The 17328-nt window shown below is 55.4% G+C and overlaps 1 protein-coding gene across 5 annotated transcripts in view; it reads left to right on the top strand.

Annotated features, from left to right (window-relative positions):
- Nucleotides 1-12838, top strand: part of CAMSAP1 (calmodulin regulated spectrin associated protein 1) — a 54707-nt gene extending 41869 nt beyond the window's left edge. For 3 of the 5 annotated variants that reach the window (XM_036855122.1, XM_036855120.1, XM_036855118.1), the window contains 10 exons: nt 69-225; nt 683-774; nt 1314-1398; nt 2021-4406; nt 5306-5442; nt 5563-5771; nt 6053-6155; nt 7599-7717; nt 8168-8286; nt 11703-12838. In XM_036855122.1, coding sequence (XP_036711017.1) covers nt 69-225; nt 683-774; nt 1314-1398; nt 2021-4406; nt 5306-5442; nt 5563-5771; nt 6053-6155; nt 7599-7717; nt 8168-8286; nt 11703-12005 — 3710 coding nt within the window. In that variant the 3' untranslated portion in view covers nt 12006-12838. The remainder of the gene's footprint in view (nt 1-68; nt 226-682; nt 775-1313; nt 1399-2020; nt 4407-5305; nt 5443-5562; nt 5772-6052; nt 6156-7598; nt 7718-8167; nt 8287-11702) is intronic. The other 2 variants (XM_036855121.1, XM_036855119.1) reach the window with 1 other exon arrangement.
- Nucleotides 12839-17328: the final 4490 nt, after the last annotated feature.

Genomic DNA, 17328 nt, shown 5'->3' with positions numbered 1-17328 from the left:
TTTTTTTAGAGTCTTCTTGCTAATGTTGTAACTGTAAATAATATATTTCTATAAAATTATTTCTGCAGCTAAATCAGTATCGCACCCCAGAAGCACTCGGCCTCCTGTTCCCATCTCCAACGCCACCAAGCGCAGCTTCCTGGGCAGCCCCGCGGCGGCGAGCCCAGCCGATTCACAGCCCCCCACCCAGCTGCACCACCTGCACCTCGAAGAGCCTGAGCTCCTGTAAGTCTGTCTGCTCTCGGGACAGGGCCGCCATCCTGCCTCCCTTTTCTTGCTGGTTTACAGTTCCCGTGGGAATGACCTTTTCTCAGGGGTGATGGCAAGCCTGTGCGGAGTAGGTAGTGAGAGGGCCCCCTCTGGCCCCTGCTCCCCTGGAGGCGAGCAGGGTAGCCTGAATGAGAACTTGAATTTACTGTGAAAAGTTGAAACCTGTTGTATTACAGGCCATAACCAGAGGTCAGTATGTCCCCTAGCTGCAGTTTGGATGTTTATCCCAAGTTTGAAGTTCTTGGCACATTTTTGGTTCATTTTTATAATAATTAATTTTCCCAAGGAATCTGTGAACTTCTTCCAGGTTGGTGTGAATTCATGATGGTCTCCGTAGCTTCTTACACATTTGTTTTTGAACTTGAAGATTGGTGAGGTAGTGATTTTTCTCTCCCATCCTTTCTCTGTTTAGGGGGAAAGGGCCCTCTGCCTTTAGCCCATCGCATCCGTTGTTGCCACTGAGACAGAAACAGCAAAAGACAGTGCAGGGAGAGGACCCCCCTGGTAAGAAGCGCCGTCTCCCCTTGGCCTGCGGTTTCTCATCCCTCTCACTGGAGTTCATTAATATCGTGGCTCTCAAAATAAATGGACTCATCATGATGTAGTAATGTTAGTTGAGAAGACTGTGGCAGAATTTGTTCTGGTTTTTATTGGTGTACCTTAGAATTTATAGTCTTTACAGTGAAAATATTCCTGAGACGTAATGAATCACATGGAGCACACAGAAAATTACCGTTGTCTTGCGGCAAGAGCTTATACATTGACATCCACTCATTATCTCAATGGGCGTTGACATCATTTAATTGATATCGACGTGTAATTAACACTGATTATTTTCATGACCGTGATCACTGTTGAATTACACACTGCCTATTATCGAAACTGTTAAAAATTGTATTGTGATTATTTGCTTTCCTTAGCAGTTTTGGTGTACTGAGTTATGGTGCATTTCCTTGAGAAATGGTTATTATAGTGAAAGAATTTCAAATGATATAAAATCATTTACTTAATGCTGAACATAAACTGTTTTCTCCAAACTGCAGACCAGCGACACCGATCTAATTCCTTAACCCGAGTCGACGGTCAGCCCCGAGGAGCATCAATAGCATGGACAGAAAAAAAAAACAGGTGACGTGTCCGCGCGTCAAATACATTTCTCCTTGAAGTGTTCGTTAGTCTCAGAGCAGTGCCCCAGATGTGGTGCAGGGACCCCTGGGGCCCACGGTGTCCCTTGGAGGCAGAATTATATCCGTAACAACGCTGGGATGTCACTGCTTTTCCCATTCTGAGGGCCTCGCGAAGTGTGGGATCACAGCAGGTTGAATCAGATCAGATGCAAGAATCCAACCAGATGTCAGGTCTGCAAAAATGTGAATGATACCACTCTTTACACTCTGCACTTGTCTGTTTGAGAAAATATGGCCACTGCTCATGTGATAGATTTCTCACTGAAAGTTTTAATCATTTTAAAAACATCTTAGCTTGAATTTCTAAAGTGATAAATATTGATGAATAAATAAAAACTCTTTGGGATCCTCAGCATCTTTAAGGGGAGCTGGGCCAGGGTGTCTGAGAATTGCTGAACTGAAAGGCTCTCTGGTTTTCTTTTGCCCAGGAGAGGGTTTCTTTAAGTCTCCCGTGTGTAAGATTTGGATTCTCTCTTCGTAACTCACGTTCTTGTCACTCACGAGCTTGTGTAGCCTCTCGTGGGGACGTGGCGTGTGCAATGGCTTCTTTCCCCATGTTGCAGGCCTGTGTCTCAGCCAGCGCCCTTTGCTCTCCATCACGCTGTGAGCTGCGACGTGGACCCAGGCTCTGGCGACAGTGTCAGCCTGGCCCGCTCCATCAGCAAGGACAGCTTGGCGTCCAGTGTCATTCATCTGACCCCGCAGAACCAGCCCCAGCCCGCAGCCCTCAGGACGGATGGAAAAAGCCTCCTGAACAATGTCGATATTGAGGACGAGGATGAGGAGCTCCTGGCCATCGTTAGGACGGATGTGGCTCACCAGGGCGCTGACCCCGGCCTGATGGCAAGTGCCAGGTCTCCCCAGAGGCTGGCAGACGCCTTAGAAAGTCAGCCCGACAGTTTCTTCCTGGAGCCACTGATGCCGGCCGTGCTCAGGCCAGCCAAGGAGAAGCAGGCGGTCACCAAGGAGGATGAGTGCGGAGAGGGGCGGCCGAGGGGCTTCACGTCCAGGAGGTCCGGCGAGGGCCACCAGCCTCCTGGGCGGAAGAAGGCGCCCGGCAGTCACGTCAGTCGAGACTTAAATAGGACTTTCACCCCGATCTCCTGTTCAGAGCTTCCCACGGGCTTCGACCCCACGCCCACTGAGGCGGGGCCGCAGGCAGTGGGGGACGCCCGTGGCGGGCCCCTGGCCGGCGGCGCTTTCAGTCTGCCATCTCAGGGACAGCCAGCCGACGGCTTCTTCCTTCACGCGGGCAGAGCTGACGAGGACGGGGAGGGCAGGCTGTCCACGAGCTGTGCGCAGAGCCCCAGCACCCTTGGCCCGGAGGCCTGGGCCATCCTGAGGCAGGACTCTGACTCCGACGTCGCGGACCTGGAAGGAGCCGAGCAGGACTTCGCCGGTGAGGAGCGCCCCGCGGCGGGGGCCGGGTACGGGGGGGAGGAGGAGTCGGCGAAGCTGCAGGCGGACCTGGAAGTGAAGGAGCACGAGGACAAGGACGCCGCCAGTGGCCGCTCCAGCCCGTGTCTCAGCCAGCTCAGCAGCGTCTCCGTGGCCAGCGGGAGCGTGAAGATGACCAGCTTTGCCGAGAGGAAGCTTCACAGGCTCAACAGCTGTGAGACCAAGTCGAGCACGAGCAGCTCCCAGAAGACCACGCCCGACACCTCGGAGAGCTGCCCGGCCCCGCTGACCACGTGGAAGCAGAGGGGCGAGCAGAGCCCGAGCTGGCAGGGCGGCGACCAGGCCAGCCTGCTGGCTTCCGAGCTGGTGCAGCTGCACATGCAGCTGGAGGAGAAGCGCCGGGCCATCGAGGCGCAGAAGAAGAAGGTGGAGGCGCTCTCGGCCCGGCAGCGCCTGAAGCTGGGCAAGGCGGCCTTTCTGCACGTGGTCAGGAGGGGCCGGGCCGACGCCGCCCCCCGGCCGCTGAGAGCGGGGGCCTCGGCGGGAGAGCATTCCCAGCACAACGGGGACGACTTCGACGGTGGCGTGTCCCGCGTGGGAGACTTCCTTGGCAAGGAGGAGGGGAGGGGAGACCTCCTGGGGCCTCCCGACGTGGACGGAGAGGACCTGGCTCTGGTCCAGCAGCATCAACGGAAGGACCCCGCCGCCCTCCCCGAGCTGGAGCGGAGCAAGGCGCTGTCGGCGGTGCTCCTGGAGGCCGTCGAGGGCGTGGACGTGGGCGTGGACGTGGGCGAGTGCGACCTGTCCATCGAGAAGCTGAACGAGACCATCAGCACGCTGCAGCAGGCCATCCTCAGGATCTCCCAGCAGCAGGAGCAGCTGCTGCTCACGTCCCCCGCGGTGCCCACGCCGGGCCCCAGGAGCAACTCCCAGGACCCCAAGGTCAAGGGGGCCGTCCACTTTGTTGAGCCGCTCTCTCCGACCGCACTGGCCGGCCACCGCAAGCCCCCCCGTCTCGGTCCGGGTCGGAATTCCCGTTCGGGAAGACCGACTGAGCTGAAGGTGCCGAAAGAGCGGCCGCAGGGCTCCTCCCGAAGCAAGGCCCTCACACCTGGTGTCGAGGCCGCCCCTCGCTTACGGTCCATCCCCGCCCGGACGCCCTCTGACCCGGGCTGGGACGGGGTCGCCGACCCTGGGAGTGACCCCCACGAGGAGTGCTGCTTCGCAGGTTACAGGCTCCACGATGAGAGCAACCAGCGGACATTTGTCTTGCCCTCCTCCAGGGATGCCAGTGTCACCTCGGAACAGATGAGCTTCAGGGAGGTTCTGGAAGACGGCGTGAGGGGGGCGGGGCTCGGTGCCCTCAGCGGGCCAGGAAACGGGGGCGCGCCCCTGGATGATGGGCCCCCGAAGAGCAAGGCTAGCCTCATCGAGGTGGACCTCTCCGACCTGAAGGCCCCCGATGATGATGGGGGGACGGAAGGCCGCCACAGCTCCGCGGACCTCGCCAGCGAGGGCGACCAGAAGCCGGGGGTCGGCTTCTTCTTCAAGGTAAAGCGCTGGTGGCATCTGTGTCACGTGGTGGGCGGGCACGCCACTCTGGCCTAGTCGCGAGGGTGTCACAGAGAACCTAACCTCTTCTGTGGAGGCTGGGGAGAGGCGCGTGCGGCTTCGGGGCTACGTGGTCGCCGCAAGGACCCACCTCGCCCTAAGCAGCCGGGAGCACCTGCTTGCAGGAGCCTGGCTGGGCACCAGCAGAGCTTGACCTTGGGCCCTGAAACGGGAGTTCTCACTTGTCCTTCTGTGTCACGAAATGTTTTTCTTTTGATGGTTTTCCAACCGTTTAAGAATGAAGAAACACTCTTAGCTCGCAGGCTCTGCAGAACAGGCCACGGGCTGCACTTGGCCTTTTGGCCGAGGTGTGCTTCCCCCTGTTAGAGTGCGGGCGGGTGTAGAAACTTCAGGAAACGTGTTTGTTTCTATCAGCGCCCTTCTTGCAGCGTTTCCTTGAGGAGAGAGCAGTGAGTTGTGAGATCCCTTCTGTCTTGATCGCGGCTCCCTTTGTCCTGGCGCTTAGGAGGCGGCTGACACACCCCGGAGCTGTGAGGGCCGACTTCTCAGGAGACGTGCACGGCCCTTGCCTGACGTTTGTGCTCTTAAATTGGAAACGGACAAATGACCCATCTGGGTTTTGGCTCCTGTTGTGGAGATACAAGCGCAGTTTTTAAGGCGAATGGAATTCAGTGCCAGCAGGCTAAATGCTTCTCTAAGGGCGTGGTTTGACTCCCGTTTGTATTTTAGCGTCTGTAGAGAGACGCTCGCTCACCCATCAGTTACGAGGAGTAGGAAACGTTTCACGTTCTTGGGGTGCGTTGAGGGCCGGGGGCGGCAGTGCTGGGGACCCGCGGGGGTCGTGCCCGGCCGCGCTGTAGGTGGCATCTGCCCTGCAGGACGAACAGAAGGCGGACGACGAGCTCGCCAGGAAGCGGGCAGCCTTCCTTCTGAAGCAGCAGCGCAAGGCCGAGGAGGCCCGCATGCGGCGGCAGCAGCTGGAGGTGGAGGTCGAGCTCAGGAGAGACGAGGCACGGTAGGTGGCCTGGGGGCCCGGCAGGCACCGCGCGCAGTCGGCCTGGCCGCCGTGTCTGTCGTCCGCTCCCATGGCGCGGCGCTGGCGTGACCAGGACGTCCTGGCCGCTCCTTTCCGCAGGCGTAAAGCGGAGGAAGATCGGATCCGCAAGGAGGAGGAGAAGGCGCGGCGGGAGCTCATCAAGCAGGAGTACCTGCGGCGGAAGCAGCAGCAGATTCTGGAGGAGCAGGGCCTGGGGAAACCCAAGTCCAGGCCCCGGAAGCCGCGGCCCAAGTCCGTGCATCGGGAGGAGCCCAGCAGCGATTCGGGACCCAAGAGCACCCCCCCACGTGAGCAGGCGGCGCGGGGCCCCCCCTTCGCGGCCCTGACTCACTCCAGTTCTCCCGGAGCCGCGAGGCTGGGCTGGAGGGGGCTCTCCCGTTTCACAGAAGGGAAGGTTGAGACTGAGCGCTGGGTCCTCAGGTGGTGAGAGCCGTGGACATGGGGAGGGTCCCAGCCTGGGGCCCGCGTCCCGCTGGCGTCAGGCCCCCGGCTCTTTCTCCTGCTGCATAGATGGCTGGCGGGCCAAACACGCGTGTCATGAACGCTTGTCTTGTCTTGTCTCTGGCAGCGGGTGACCTGAGCCGGGCCCAGTCGGGCTCCAGCCTGTCCTTGGCCTCCGCGACGACCACAGAGCCCGAGAGTGTGCATTCGGGGCGCACGCCTTCCCAGCGGTAAGCGGCCGGGTGCCGTGCAGCGGGACGCCATGTGGGCAGTGGTTCTGTCGCTGTGAGTTTGGTGCAATTTCAGACGTCCCGAGCCATGGCGGTAATGTCACAGGAGCTACTTGCCCTTCACCGAGGTTCACCAATTAGTGAAATGTTTCGACATTTTTGTCCTCTGTCCCCTTGTCCTCCCAGCCCTGTATGCGTTTTCGTTTTTAATCATTTACGAGTAAGTTGGTGACATTCTCTTTATCCTTAAACACTTTGGAGCGTACGTTCTCTGAACAAGGACGTTGTCTTGTGTCACCACAGTCATCAAACCAGCGCTGCCGTTAGGTCCCCAGTCCATGCCCGCCGTGGCCGATTGTCAGAGTGTCCTTGAGAGCCCAGGCCCGTGCGGGACCACGGTCGCCCTGAGTCACTGTGTCCCTTCTGTCCGGAACAGGCCCTCACCCTCCTTTGTCCTCCTGGGCCTTGACGCTTCTGCTGAGTATGGGCCAGTTATTTTGTTGCCCGCCCCCCAGTGGGTTTCCCAGGATTAGGTCCAGGCTGTGCGTTTTTGGCGGGAACACCCCAGAGAGGAGGCTGTGTCTTTCTCAGTGCAGCCAGTTGTGTGTGTCACTTTGACTTGGGTTAAGGTGCTGTTTTCCCACGGGTGCTGGAGGATTTCCCTTTGTGATTAAGGAGTAATTTGGGCGGAGGCCTGGGGACCCTGTCGATGGCACTGAACGTCTGCCCACGGGCCTCAGCAGCCACCTTCACGGGTGGGGCTGGCCTCCTGGTAGGCAGGGTCCCCGCCTGCCCTTTATCATGAGTGTTGTCCTGCCTCTCCACACGTCCGGTGGCTTCTCGTCGCCGGGGCTTTGTGGAGGACACCTCCCAGGGATTCTGGATTCTGGTTGGAATTTTGTCCAGGCGGTCGGGTACCAGCATTGGATTCGGACTTCGCCTGCACCTGCCTCTCTTGCGTGAGCGTCTGTGTCCCGCTCAGCGGAGACGGCCCTGCAGGGACGCGGCTCAGGCCTGCCAGGGATCGGAGAGTCGTTTGAGACCTGCCGGGGTTTGGGACTCGGCCCGCTCTGCCCATCCTTCCTTCCCGGGGTCCCGTCCGTTGTCTGGCAGCGGCGCAGCTGGCCCAAACCGGGTCCTCTGGTTCCCACGCCATTAGGGCTGAGCGTGAGGGCGAACCTTCCGTGATGAGGTCACTCTGGTGCCCGAGGCGGGTGGTGTCTTTGTGTCTTGCCCCGAGTCTGTCATCGTGTTCTCCGGGGAGCGGACCGGCTGCGCTCCCCACTGTTGCTGCCAGCCTCCTGCCGCGGCCGATGGCCCTTCATGTGCCGATGGTGCAGCCTGGCCCGTTTCAGGGTGGGATCCCGCCAGCCGGTGCCAGTTGCGGGCGAGAGGAGGCATGCCCGCCGCCCTCCCAGCCCCGCCCCCGTCCCTCTTCCCCAGCAGAGTCGAGTCCCTGGAAGCCTTGCCCATCCTGAGCCGCAACCCCAGCAGGAGCACCGACAGAGACTGGGAGACGGCGTCCGCCGCGTCCTCCCTTGCCTCGGTGGCCGAGTACACAGGTGACGGCCTCGCTCTCTGTGGGGCACGGGCACACGGCCGCGTCCTGGTGGGGGGCGGGGCCCGGGCGCAGTGGGTGACGTGCCCTTATGTCTGCACAGCTCACGGCTCACTATGGCGTCTTGGGCACTTTGGAACCTTAGGCTTTTAAAAATTACTGTTTCTTGGTTTCTTTTTTTTTTTTGAATCAAAGAAACCAAAATTAGAAAGGGAATAAATTATTACTTACTTTAGTCTTTTCCTTACTTTATTTAAAATCTGTAACTTAGAGTTCTGTCATAGATTTGAAGTGGCTATTACTTACCATTTTCAAAAAATTAATGAACATCCCTAATTCAGCCTAGCTGCTGCTTGCTTCTACAAAATTGTTGCCTTTCTTTTGTGTGTGTGTGTGTGTGTGTGTGTATATGCTGTAAATATTAATTTTGCAAATCTTGGCCTGCTTTTCATAGGTCCCAAGCTGTTTAAGGAGCCTAGCAGCAAATCAAACAAACCGATTATTCACAATGCTATATCCCATTGCTGTCTGGCCGGAAAGGTGAATGAACCTCACAAGAATTCAATATTAGAGGCAAGTATCAAATTTCACCTCCAGTTTTTTATGTAGGATAAGGGTGTTTATAAATGAGGTTTCTTTCTAGAGGAGAGCATCCTGATTGTTGACACGTGAGGCTGCCGTCCTGCATGTGTGTGACTCGTGTGTGAGGACACGCAGGACACTCGTGTCCCAGGCCCTTGCGGTTGGGACGGCTCCGCGGAAGAGCAGGATTCAGACCAGCGAGACGGAGGGGGCTGCACTGGGGTCGGGGCTGGGGGTCCAGGGCAGGCCCTCCGGGGTGGGGCACGGGAAGTGGGTGAGATTTCTTGAGTTAGTTTGGCGTTGAGGGTAGGGTGTCTGCGGGGGTCGGAGGAGGTGTCGGATGGAGACAGGAGGGACCCCAGCTCTGAGCTGGGGCCACTGGAGAAGTGGGAGTTTGGGGCAGAATGCTGGTCGTTTCTGTCCCGTTGGGTCGACTTGTTTGCTCCCCGGGGGCAGCAGCCCTCGGTCACTAATGGTGAGTGTCGGTGGCCTCAGCAGGTGGAAGATGTGGAAGGAGGGTCCAGGTCAGGACCGCGTGCCGTGACCTGGCTGACGCTCCGGCTAGGGGCACCGTGCGGGGCGCGGGGCTCCTCTCCACTCACGTGTCACCGGGCTGCTCCAGCCTCTGGGCTGGTCCAGGAGCAGACGCAAAGGCCTGGCTGTGGAGCCGGCGGTCCCAGGCACGAGGCAGCCCCGCGACAGAGCGGTCGCACGAGAAACACTGGCGGCCGGCGGGTCTGCTCGGCTGTGCTGTCACAGCGTGAGGACAGCCACGGACTGACCAGAGGGCGGCTCGGCCCCCAAGACCCTGTTTACAAAAGTGGGTGGTGCTGATTCTGGCCGCGGTCTGGAAAGAGTGAGAGGGGAGCAGGATGCGGGCCCGAGGGTGGCTGCAGTGGTCAGTAGGCTGGCCGGTCAGTGGGTCTTACTCGAAGGTGTCATTTGAGCAGAGGCCTGGAGCGGGGAGGGTGCCCCGCAGATCTGGGGAGGCGCACGGGCTCCGGGTGGGACTGATCCCCAGGTTGGGGCTGGAGCCGGGGAGCTGGGGGTCAGAGGTCACGGGGCAGCTCCAGTCGGGCCTCTGTGGGCCGAAGGGACCCGGCTTTGCCTTGGGTGAGAGGGTGAATGCCGCTGTGGGCAGAGGACAGCCGTGAGCCACGGCCTCCTGAGCGCCACGTTGGCTGCCGGCCGGGACAGGCGCGAGCCGCGTGAGGGTGGAGGCGGGGCCGTGATCAGCCTGCGGAGGGCGGGGCCCAGAGGCCTGGATGTGTCTGCGTCTCTAGTTCTGTTCACGTTTAAACAGTTTTTATGTCGTTGAAATCAGTATTATACTTGCAGCTTTAAATTTTGCTTTTTCTTCTTAATTTTATAAATGTATTGGTTTATTAATTTATTTTAAAAAAATAACAAGCCTGTTAGATTCTGAAAAGAATAGTATCCATTTGTGAAAAATTATAGTTTTCTAAAACAAAAACAGAGTGAGAAGAGTGGCATTGTTTTACATCATACGAATCTTTTTAGCTCCTGGCTACGTAGAAGACAGCTGGGTGTGACCCGCTTCCGAGTCCATCTGTTACAGACCACGTGTCCCGTGGCCACTGGACAATGGCAGTGTACCCTGAGGGGTGGATGAAGAGGCAGATAACGTCTCAGGATACTGTGGGAGGGGTCTCCGTAGTAAGCAGAGACCCGGAGAGGGTGTCAGGAACCCTGGCCCATGCTCAGAGAGCTGCAGGGGTAGAAAACGAAACTAGACATTTTCAAGCACGAGGAGAATCTGTTTTAAAATGTTTTCGTATTAGTGATTTCTTAAAGTTGAGAACACGGTACGGCAGACGCTGTAACAAGTACTGACGGTCGTGCCTGCTTCAGGTTCTTTTGCGGCAGCGTTATCGAGAGATCACCCACGCAGCGTGAGATCCCCCTTCAGTGCTAGCTCAGGGCTGTTCGGTCTGTTCCCCGGGGGTGCGGCCATCACCAGTTGATCCCAGCACCTGCCCCCCGCAGAAGGCTCCTGTACCGAGGCCGCTCGCCGTGCTCGTCCCCCAACCCCCGGCCCCACAGGCCTGCGGTCCCCTCTGTGTGTTTGCCTCTTCTGGACACTTCCCGTGCAGGGACTCACACCTGGGGCGGCCTTTTGGGGCGGCTTCTTTCGCTCCGCGTGGTGTTGCCGAGGCTCCTCCGAGTTGCAGCGAGTGTGGCGCTTCCTTCCTTTTTACGACTGAACAGCTAGCTTCCCGTTGTACGTCTAGACCATTTTGTTTATCCTTTCATCTGTTGATGGACATTTGGATTGTTTCTACTTTTGACTGTTATGAATGTAAAAGTTTGTGCGCAGGTTTTACGTGGATGCGTGTTTTAACTTCTCTTGAGTATCTAACTGAGAGAAGAATGGCTGGGTCGTGTGGTAACTCTGTGTGACATTCTGAACCACTGGCCGACTGACTGGCCAACACAGAGGCTGTGTCACCTTCCCTCCACCGGTGGAAAATGAGCGCTTGCTTCTTCGCACCAGCACCTGCGCTTGTTATTGTCTGTCTGACTCTAGCTTAGTGGGCATGAGGTGCTATCCCCTTGTGGCTATTTTTTTTTTTTTTAATATTTATGTGTTTGGTTGTGCTGGGTCGTAGTTGCGGCATGCATGTGGGATCTAGTTCCCTCCCTGACCAGGGATCGAACCCAGGCCCCTTGCATTGGGAGTGCAGAGTCTTAGCCACTGTGCCACCAGGGAAGTAACCCCCATTGTGGTTTGTTTTTTTTTTTAATGGAACTTTGTCTTTTTTTTTTTTTTTTTTAGTTTATTTATTTTATTTACTTATTTTTGGCTGCATTGGGTCTTCATTGCTGCACACGGGCTTTCTCTAGTTGCGGGGAGTGGGGGCTACTCTTCGTTGTGGTGCACAGGCTTCTCACTGTGGTGGTTTCTCTTGTTGCAGAGCACGGGCTCTGGGTGCACGGGCTTCAGCAGTTGTGGCATGCGGGCTCAGTAGTTGTGGCGCACGGGCTTAGTTGCTCCAAGGCATGTGGGATCTTCCCAGACCAGGGCTGAAACCCGTGTCCCCTGCATTGGCAGGCAGATTCTTAACCACTGCGCCACCAGGGAAGTCCCCCATTGTGGTTTTGATTGGTATTTCCCTGATGGCTAATGATGTTGAGCGTCTTTTCATGTGATTTTTCACTTCATGTTAAAAGCATTTTTTTCCTTGGATACCTGGACTGAAGTAAAACCTCAATGGTAGATGGTGCTCCACTGAATGGCTAACCCATAGCTTTGTGTCCTAGAAAGCTTGCCCCGGGGTGGGCGGTCAGCTGGCCGCGGGCCTCCTGGTCAGGACGGTGGATGCTGCGGTGTGACTGCGGGAGGGACTCACGTTCCCTGTCTCTTCTCCTTCACTCCCTCCACACAGGAGCTGGAGAAGTGTGACGCGAATCACTACATCATACTGTTTCGTGACGCTGGCTGCCAGTTCAGGGCACTTTATTGCTACTATCCCGACACTGAAGAAATCTACAAACTGACTGGCACGGGGCCAAAGAGCATCACCAAGAAGATGATCGACAAACTGTATAAATACAGCTCAGACCGAAAACAGTTCAACCTGATCCCGGCCAAAACCATGTCCGTCAGTGTGGACGCGCTCACCATTCATAACCACTTGTGGCAGCCCAAGCGGCCCTCGGTGCCAAAGAAGACGCAGACTCGGAAATGACCCCGGTGCGGCAGGAGCCTGAGGACGCGCCGGCCGGCTCGATATTTATTATTTTCCTCCTTTTGGGTACGAAGTGTGCAAAGTCACAGACCTTTTTCAAAGAGGCTTCTAGACAACACGAGAAAACCCTCCCTTAGGTCCCAGCACACAGGACGGCAGGTGGAGCCGGAGTGAGGACTCAGCCCCGTTCCCAGCGGCTCGCGGCCGCCGTGGTCACCGCTGCGCGGAGGCTCCCAGACGAGGGGTGCGTGCCCAGGAGCTCCAGGCAGCGGATTCCTTTTACTTGAAGTTCTCCTTCGGTATAAATTAAAAGTGATTTCCTTTGCTTTCTTGCCTCTCAACTCACCCCCTTTTGCACATGACCTGACACCCCTCTTGTTGGCCAGCTGTAATCTCGTGAGATTATAGGACTGAGACTCGATCTTGGGTCAGGGTTTTTGAATGTCTGTAGGAAAGGAGCTCGTGTTGGGGAAATCGTTTTCATTTGAGAAATTGTATATTTATTGATTGTGTCTACTGCCAACGTTTATATCCAATTCTAAGATTTCTGAAAAAAATTCTTGTTCCTTGCTGCTCAGAAAAAGTTTACTGAAAATACCAGTTCACTAAAAGCACTGAAATCTGCAAAGTCTGTCTTCTGCTAAAATAACGTTTACAAGTACGGAGGGGTTCTCGCCGACATGCAATCATGAGGATGGTGAATGGTACTCTTGCTGGTGCTTGCCTAGTTGAAAATAGGAAGCTGAGCCAATTACAGCCCTCGTTCATTACGTTTGGGATAGTGCGCTAATGATTTGTTCACTTTAATAAAGACAGAGTTTGGTAAAGTAGAATCTTTTTCACTCTGAGCATGTTTCTCTTACGCTGACAGTTCTTTTAGTGTTTTTATCATGTCATCACTCACCCGTCCTGATTCTTGCTTCTGGAAGAGCAGTAAGCGTGCGGTTCTCGGTTTAGATTGACCATTTTGTTGTGTCGCCTACTTAAAGACAATTATAAAGGGGTTATTTGCAGCTGTCTCGGAACTCCATGTCAGCGGAATGCTCTGGGTTCTCTCCACGGTGGTCCTGACAGTCACTAGTGCTTCTCCGGACCAGACGTTCCCGCCCGGCCTCCACACGGCACCGGAAGTCTGCCGACACCTGTGCAACTGACCAGCTGACCCGACTGCCGGAAGATTCTGGAGTCACATGTGTTAGTTTTGCATATATTTTCTTGGGAGTGTTACTTGAATCTATCTCAAACTGCAGAAAAAAACTAAAGATCAGTGGAGAGAAACAGTTAAGACAAGTATACTGGTCATTGTAGATGAAAAGGTGAGGGGACCGTGTCCATGAGGGTGGAGGGAACGTGGTGCAGAAACGGCAGGGCCTTGCCCTCTCCCGGTTGGGTTTGTATATATCGGTAGCCAGCAGCTCTGTCTGTAAATAGGTAACGAAGCTGTGTGGTTTCTCCAGTGCTGAGTATTAAACAGTCCTGAGTGAACTTTCCTGTTACCGTGCCGTTCACACGTGTGCTTTATTTCTCACTGTATGTTTGATATGATATTATTATATTTATTTTGAGAAAGCACTACAGTGTAATAAAGTAATTGACTGACTTGCTTTGGATGGTCACGTTTGCCTGAGGCTGTCCTGACTCGCTCTGCTGGCCAGTGTGCCCAGCTCCTTGCTGCAGAGAAACTTCACGTGGTTTCTAGTTAACTAGCGTCCCTTTTATTAGAGAATCACATCCTTCTTCTAGAGAAGGGATGCCTTCCAACTTCTTCTTTCATGCGCTCAAGACGTGTGACAACGTCTCTGTCATTTTATAACACAGTCCTGTTGAAGTCAGCGGAATGTGATTGTTTTCAGTGAAGATTTAGAGGCACTCCCGGCCCAGTGCTGGAAATCTCGTTCCTTCCAAAGTTCTGGGTAAACTCTGGGTTTTCTGATGCAGTCAGTCAGCCTGTGGAGCGTTGTGAAGGTGGTTGCATGTGGAGCGTTGTGCCCTTGGTTAAGCCAGTGAGGACCGGTGGCAGCTACGCCACCCCGGCCAGTGCTCGGGACGTGGGGACGGATGCCCCCCTCGGGCCCCCTGTGCTCGGGACGTGGGGACGGATGCCCCCCTCGGGCCCCCTGTGCGTCGCAGGGAGTTTCAGACGCAGGATTCCCTTTCGTGGTGGAGGTTTCCGTCCTCTCTGGCTTTGGTGGTGGTAAAGTCGTGAATTGCCTTGTAGGTCTGTCTGTAACTGTTACGCCTTCCAGGGCACCTGCGTATTTGTGTCGTGTTCTTACGGTGGAGGGTTGTACGTCTTTCCTTGCTTCTCAGCACTCTGACCAGCCACCTGTCTACCCATTTAGCATTTAACTTGGTGAAGAAAGTGTTGCCCAAACGGTTGAGCACACGATGAGGCTCACGTGTGAGTCCTTGGTGGTGAGCTGGGGTCCCAGGAGCCCAAATAAAACTGCGGTGAGTGAGCCCCATATTTTACAGATATATGTGCAGATGTATTAACTTATCCCCACACGCGTGTGCGTGAGTGTGCGTACGTGGCGGGGGGCGGGTTTGGACGCTCGCACACACCAGAGGTGGACTGTCTTTCCCGTGTGTCCTTTGACTTGACTTTGCACGTCACTCCAGAGCAGTGTCTGATCAGGCTGTTTGGACCCAAACTATGTTCTTTGCTCTGGCAAATTGAAAAATAGAATAATTCCAAAGTTATGTCTAGGTTATGCTTTTTTTGTGTGTGTTGTCTTCTTTTACTTATTATTTATTTTTGGCTGCACTGCGCAGCTTGTGGGATCTTAGTTCCCCGACCAGAGATCGAGCACGCGCCCCCTGCAGTGGAAGCATGGAATCCTAACCACTGGACCGCCAGGGAAGTCCCTAGGTTATACTTTTATTTCTTGAAACTGTTGTTCTTACTTGGGGGGAAAAGTACCTGAAATAAAATTTCCTCTTAAGATGAACTTGGACAGCCTTTCCTAACTGATGCTGACCTACTCTGTGAGACGCAGTTTGGCCTTTGAGAAGTGGGAGTGAGCGGCTTTAGGCAGCCCCCTCCCAGTTCGTGGCCCTAGTTTCTGGTGGGGGCTCTGCGTGTGGGGAGGATGGGCTGTGCTTCTGCGTCACGGTCATGGCCAAGTCCGCCAGCGTTGGTGGGGAGCAGAACGCGTCCGGGTGGCATCCCGCCAGGCCGTCTCTCGCAGGGGTTGGGGGCACCTTGCTGTGGTCTGGAACCTTCTCTGGGCTGTCCCTGACGGCATCTCCATGCGAAGGCCCGAGCTGTGGGACCATTAGAGATCTCGGGGGCAGAACTTGCCCTGGGAAGAAGCAAGGCTCCTCTGTCTCCCTGCCCCTCCCTGTGCTCATCTAGGAGGGGGTGATCTCCACTCCTTACCTTGTTCTCTGTTCTTTAGAAAGAGCAAGTTACCGTATCCAAGTGATTTCCTAAATAGCGAGGAAAAGCCACTTACAGTGGGAATGAATAATTGAACAAAGCGTAGTAAAAATTATAGCCTGAACTCCACGTCGTCAAGCCCGGATGTAATTTGTGAAAGATTTGTTTCACGGGAACCCTTTCTTGGCAGTGAGAATTTGGGGTCGCCGCTGGTGCAAAGAAATAGCGACAGCATAAAAACCGACTTTCCCATAAAAGTGAAGTCTAGGCTGGTGCCATTATGAAGGTCAGAAGCTAGCAATCTTGGCCTTGGAGTCACGTCTCTGGGCCTGTGTTTTCATTTGGTGACTGACTGTCTGGAACTGGGAACTCTGAGGTACCTTTACTCTGGGCCTCGGCTGCGCACACGCTCCACGTTTACAGTTTGAAATGCTGTGTGATGTGATGGGTTAAATCGACAAGCCTGCAGCTCCAAGGACCAGGCATTGAGATGGGGGCTCAGATGGCCTTGGACCATGCGTGCTCTTTGCTAATCCAGGTCAGGATCCTGTGATGGGAGTTTCTGAGCATCCAGAAGGCGTCAACAGCACTGCTAGGCAGGCTGAAGCATCAGGGCTTGAATTTAAAGCGTTTGCTTGTTTTTTTTTTTAAAGCAGTTATTTTCAGTTGAACTGATAAACCCCTCTAGTCTCCATTTTTGCAAGAAACAATTTGGTTTTTTGCCCTTTTAATTCTAGGTGGTGAGTTTTTTGTTGTTTTCATCACAGTACAACCCTTGCTCTTTTTTTTAAATTGAAGTAGAACGTACCTACAGAAAAGCAAACGGATCCCAAGTACAGAGCTTGATAAAATTTGACCAAGTGTTTATTCTCATTTTTTAAATGAGTGGTTCTCAGTATTTGTCACCAAAGTTCTCCCTAGAGTTTTTTGCGTCTAAAGTATGTTTATTAATGGTTACTTTGTCCGGTTTTCGTAGTAGGCGTGGAACTGCCGGTAGGAGTCGATCAGCTGGAGAAGCATCGTTGCAAGCCACCGTTTGCGGGGTGGAAAACATGTTATCTTTGTGTGTTATTTCTTCACATCGGACTTTTGTTCAGCTCGCGAGCGCCCTGTGTTTTATGGGTGCTAAGATTCCTCATCCAAGGAGTGCTTGCTGCGCCAGATGGGCAGCCCTCCCGGGCGGGATCCACGGGGGTCAGGCATTAGGTGTCACCTGCTTAGGACGACGTGGCTGCTTTGGGAGGGTGTGCGTGTGGGGGAGGGTCGGGGGGAGATGACCAGCCAGGTGAGGGCACGTGGGGCGGGCACGGGGCTTCTTGGGGGCAGCGGGGGCGTCTCCCTTTATTTGTTCTCAGCCCTCGGACCATGTTGCTGGCACCAGCTGGACATTTGGTGGAAGTTGTTTAAACTTGCTGCTGGGTTGGAGCTGGGGGACACCAAGCCCTTGCTCTTGTACCTGGATGTGGAATGATCTCACGGGATGTTTGAGTCACAAATCCCGGGGACCCATGGGGCGTAGGGTGGGGCCCAGAGCCCAGTGACGGGGATGTGGAGGCCACTGCCTGGTCACACGTGGACTGGGGAACGGGGCGGGGCCCGTCTCACCTGGAGCCCTGCTCACCGTCCGGTGCCAGGTGTGGTCCCATGGGAAGGGCAGGAGTGGACGGCCACCCTGAAGTCGGGCAGGATCATCTGTTAGAGACAGACCTATGGGTGATTTGGGTGCTGGGACCGGGGCGTCTGGTCTGGCTTTCTGAGCGCCCAGGCCCTCGCGTACACACTGGCGCTGCAGACCTCGTTCTAGAAGCCCCGGGGAGGTGGCACCTCAGCTGCATAGAGCTAGGTACAGGGGGAAGGCCTCGCCCTGGAACTTGGGGCAGGGGGAAGGGGGGTTTCATGCAGGGCGGGCAGCCCTCGGTGAGGGCAACCCCCCCGCCCCTG

This window comes from Balaenoptera musculus, chromosome 6 (assembly GCF_009873245.2).
Source record: "Balaenoptera musculus isolate JJ_BM4_2016_0621 chromosome 6, mBalMus1.pri.v3, whole genome shotgun sequence".
Taxonomy (NCBI): Eukaryota; Metazoa; Chordata; class Mammalia; order Artiodactyla; family Balaenopteridae; genus Balaenoptera; species Balaenoptera musculus.
The sequence above is the reverse complement of the archived record's forward strand: the minus strand, read 5'-3'. Positions and strand labels throughout refer to the sequence as shown.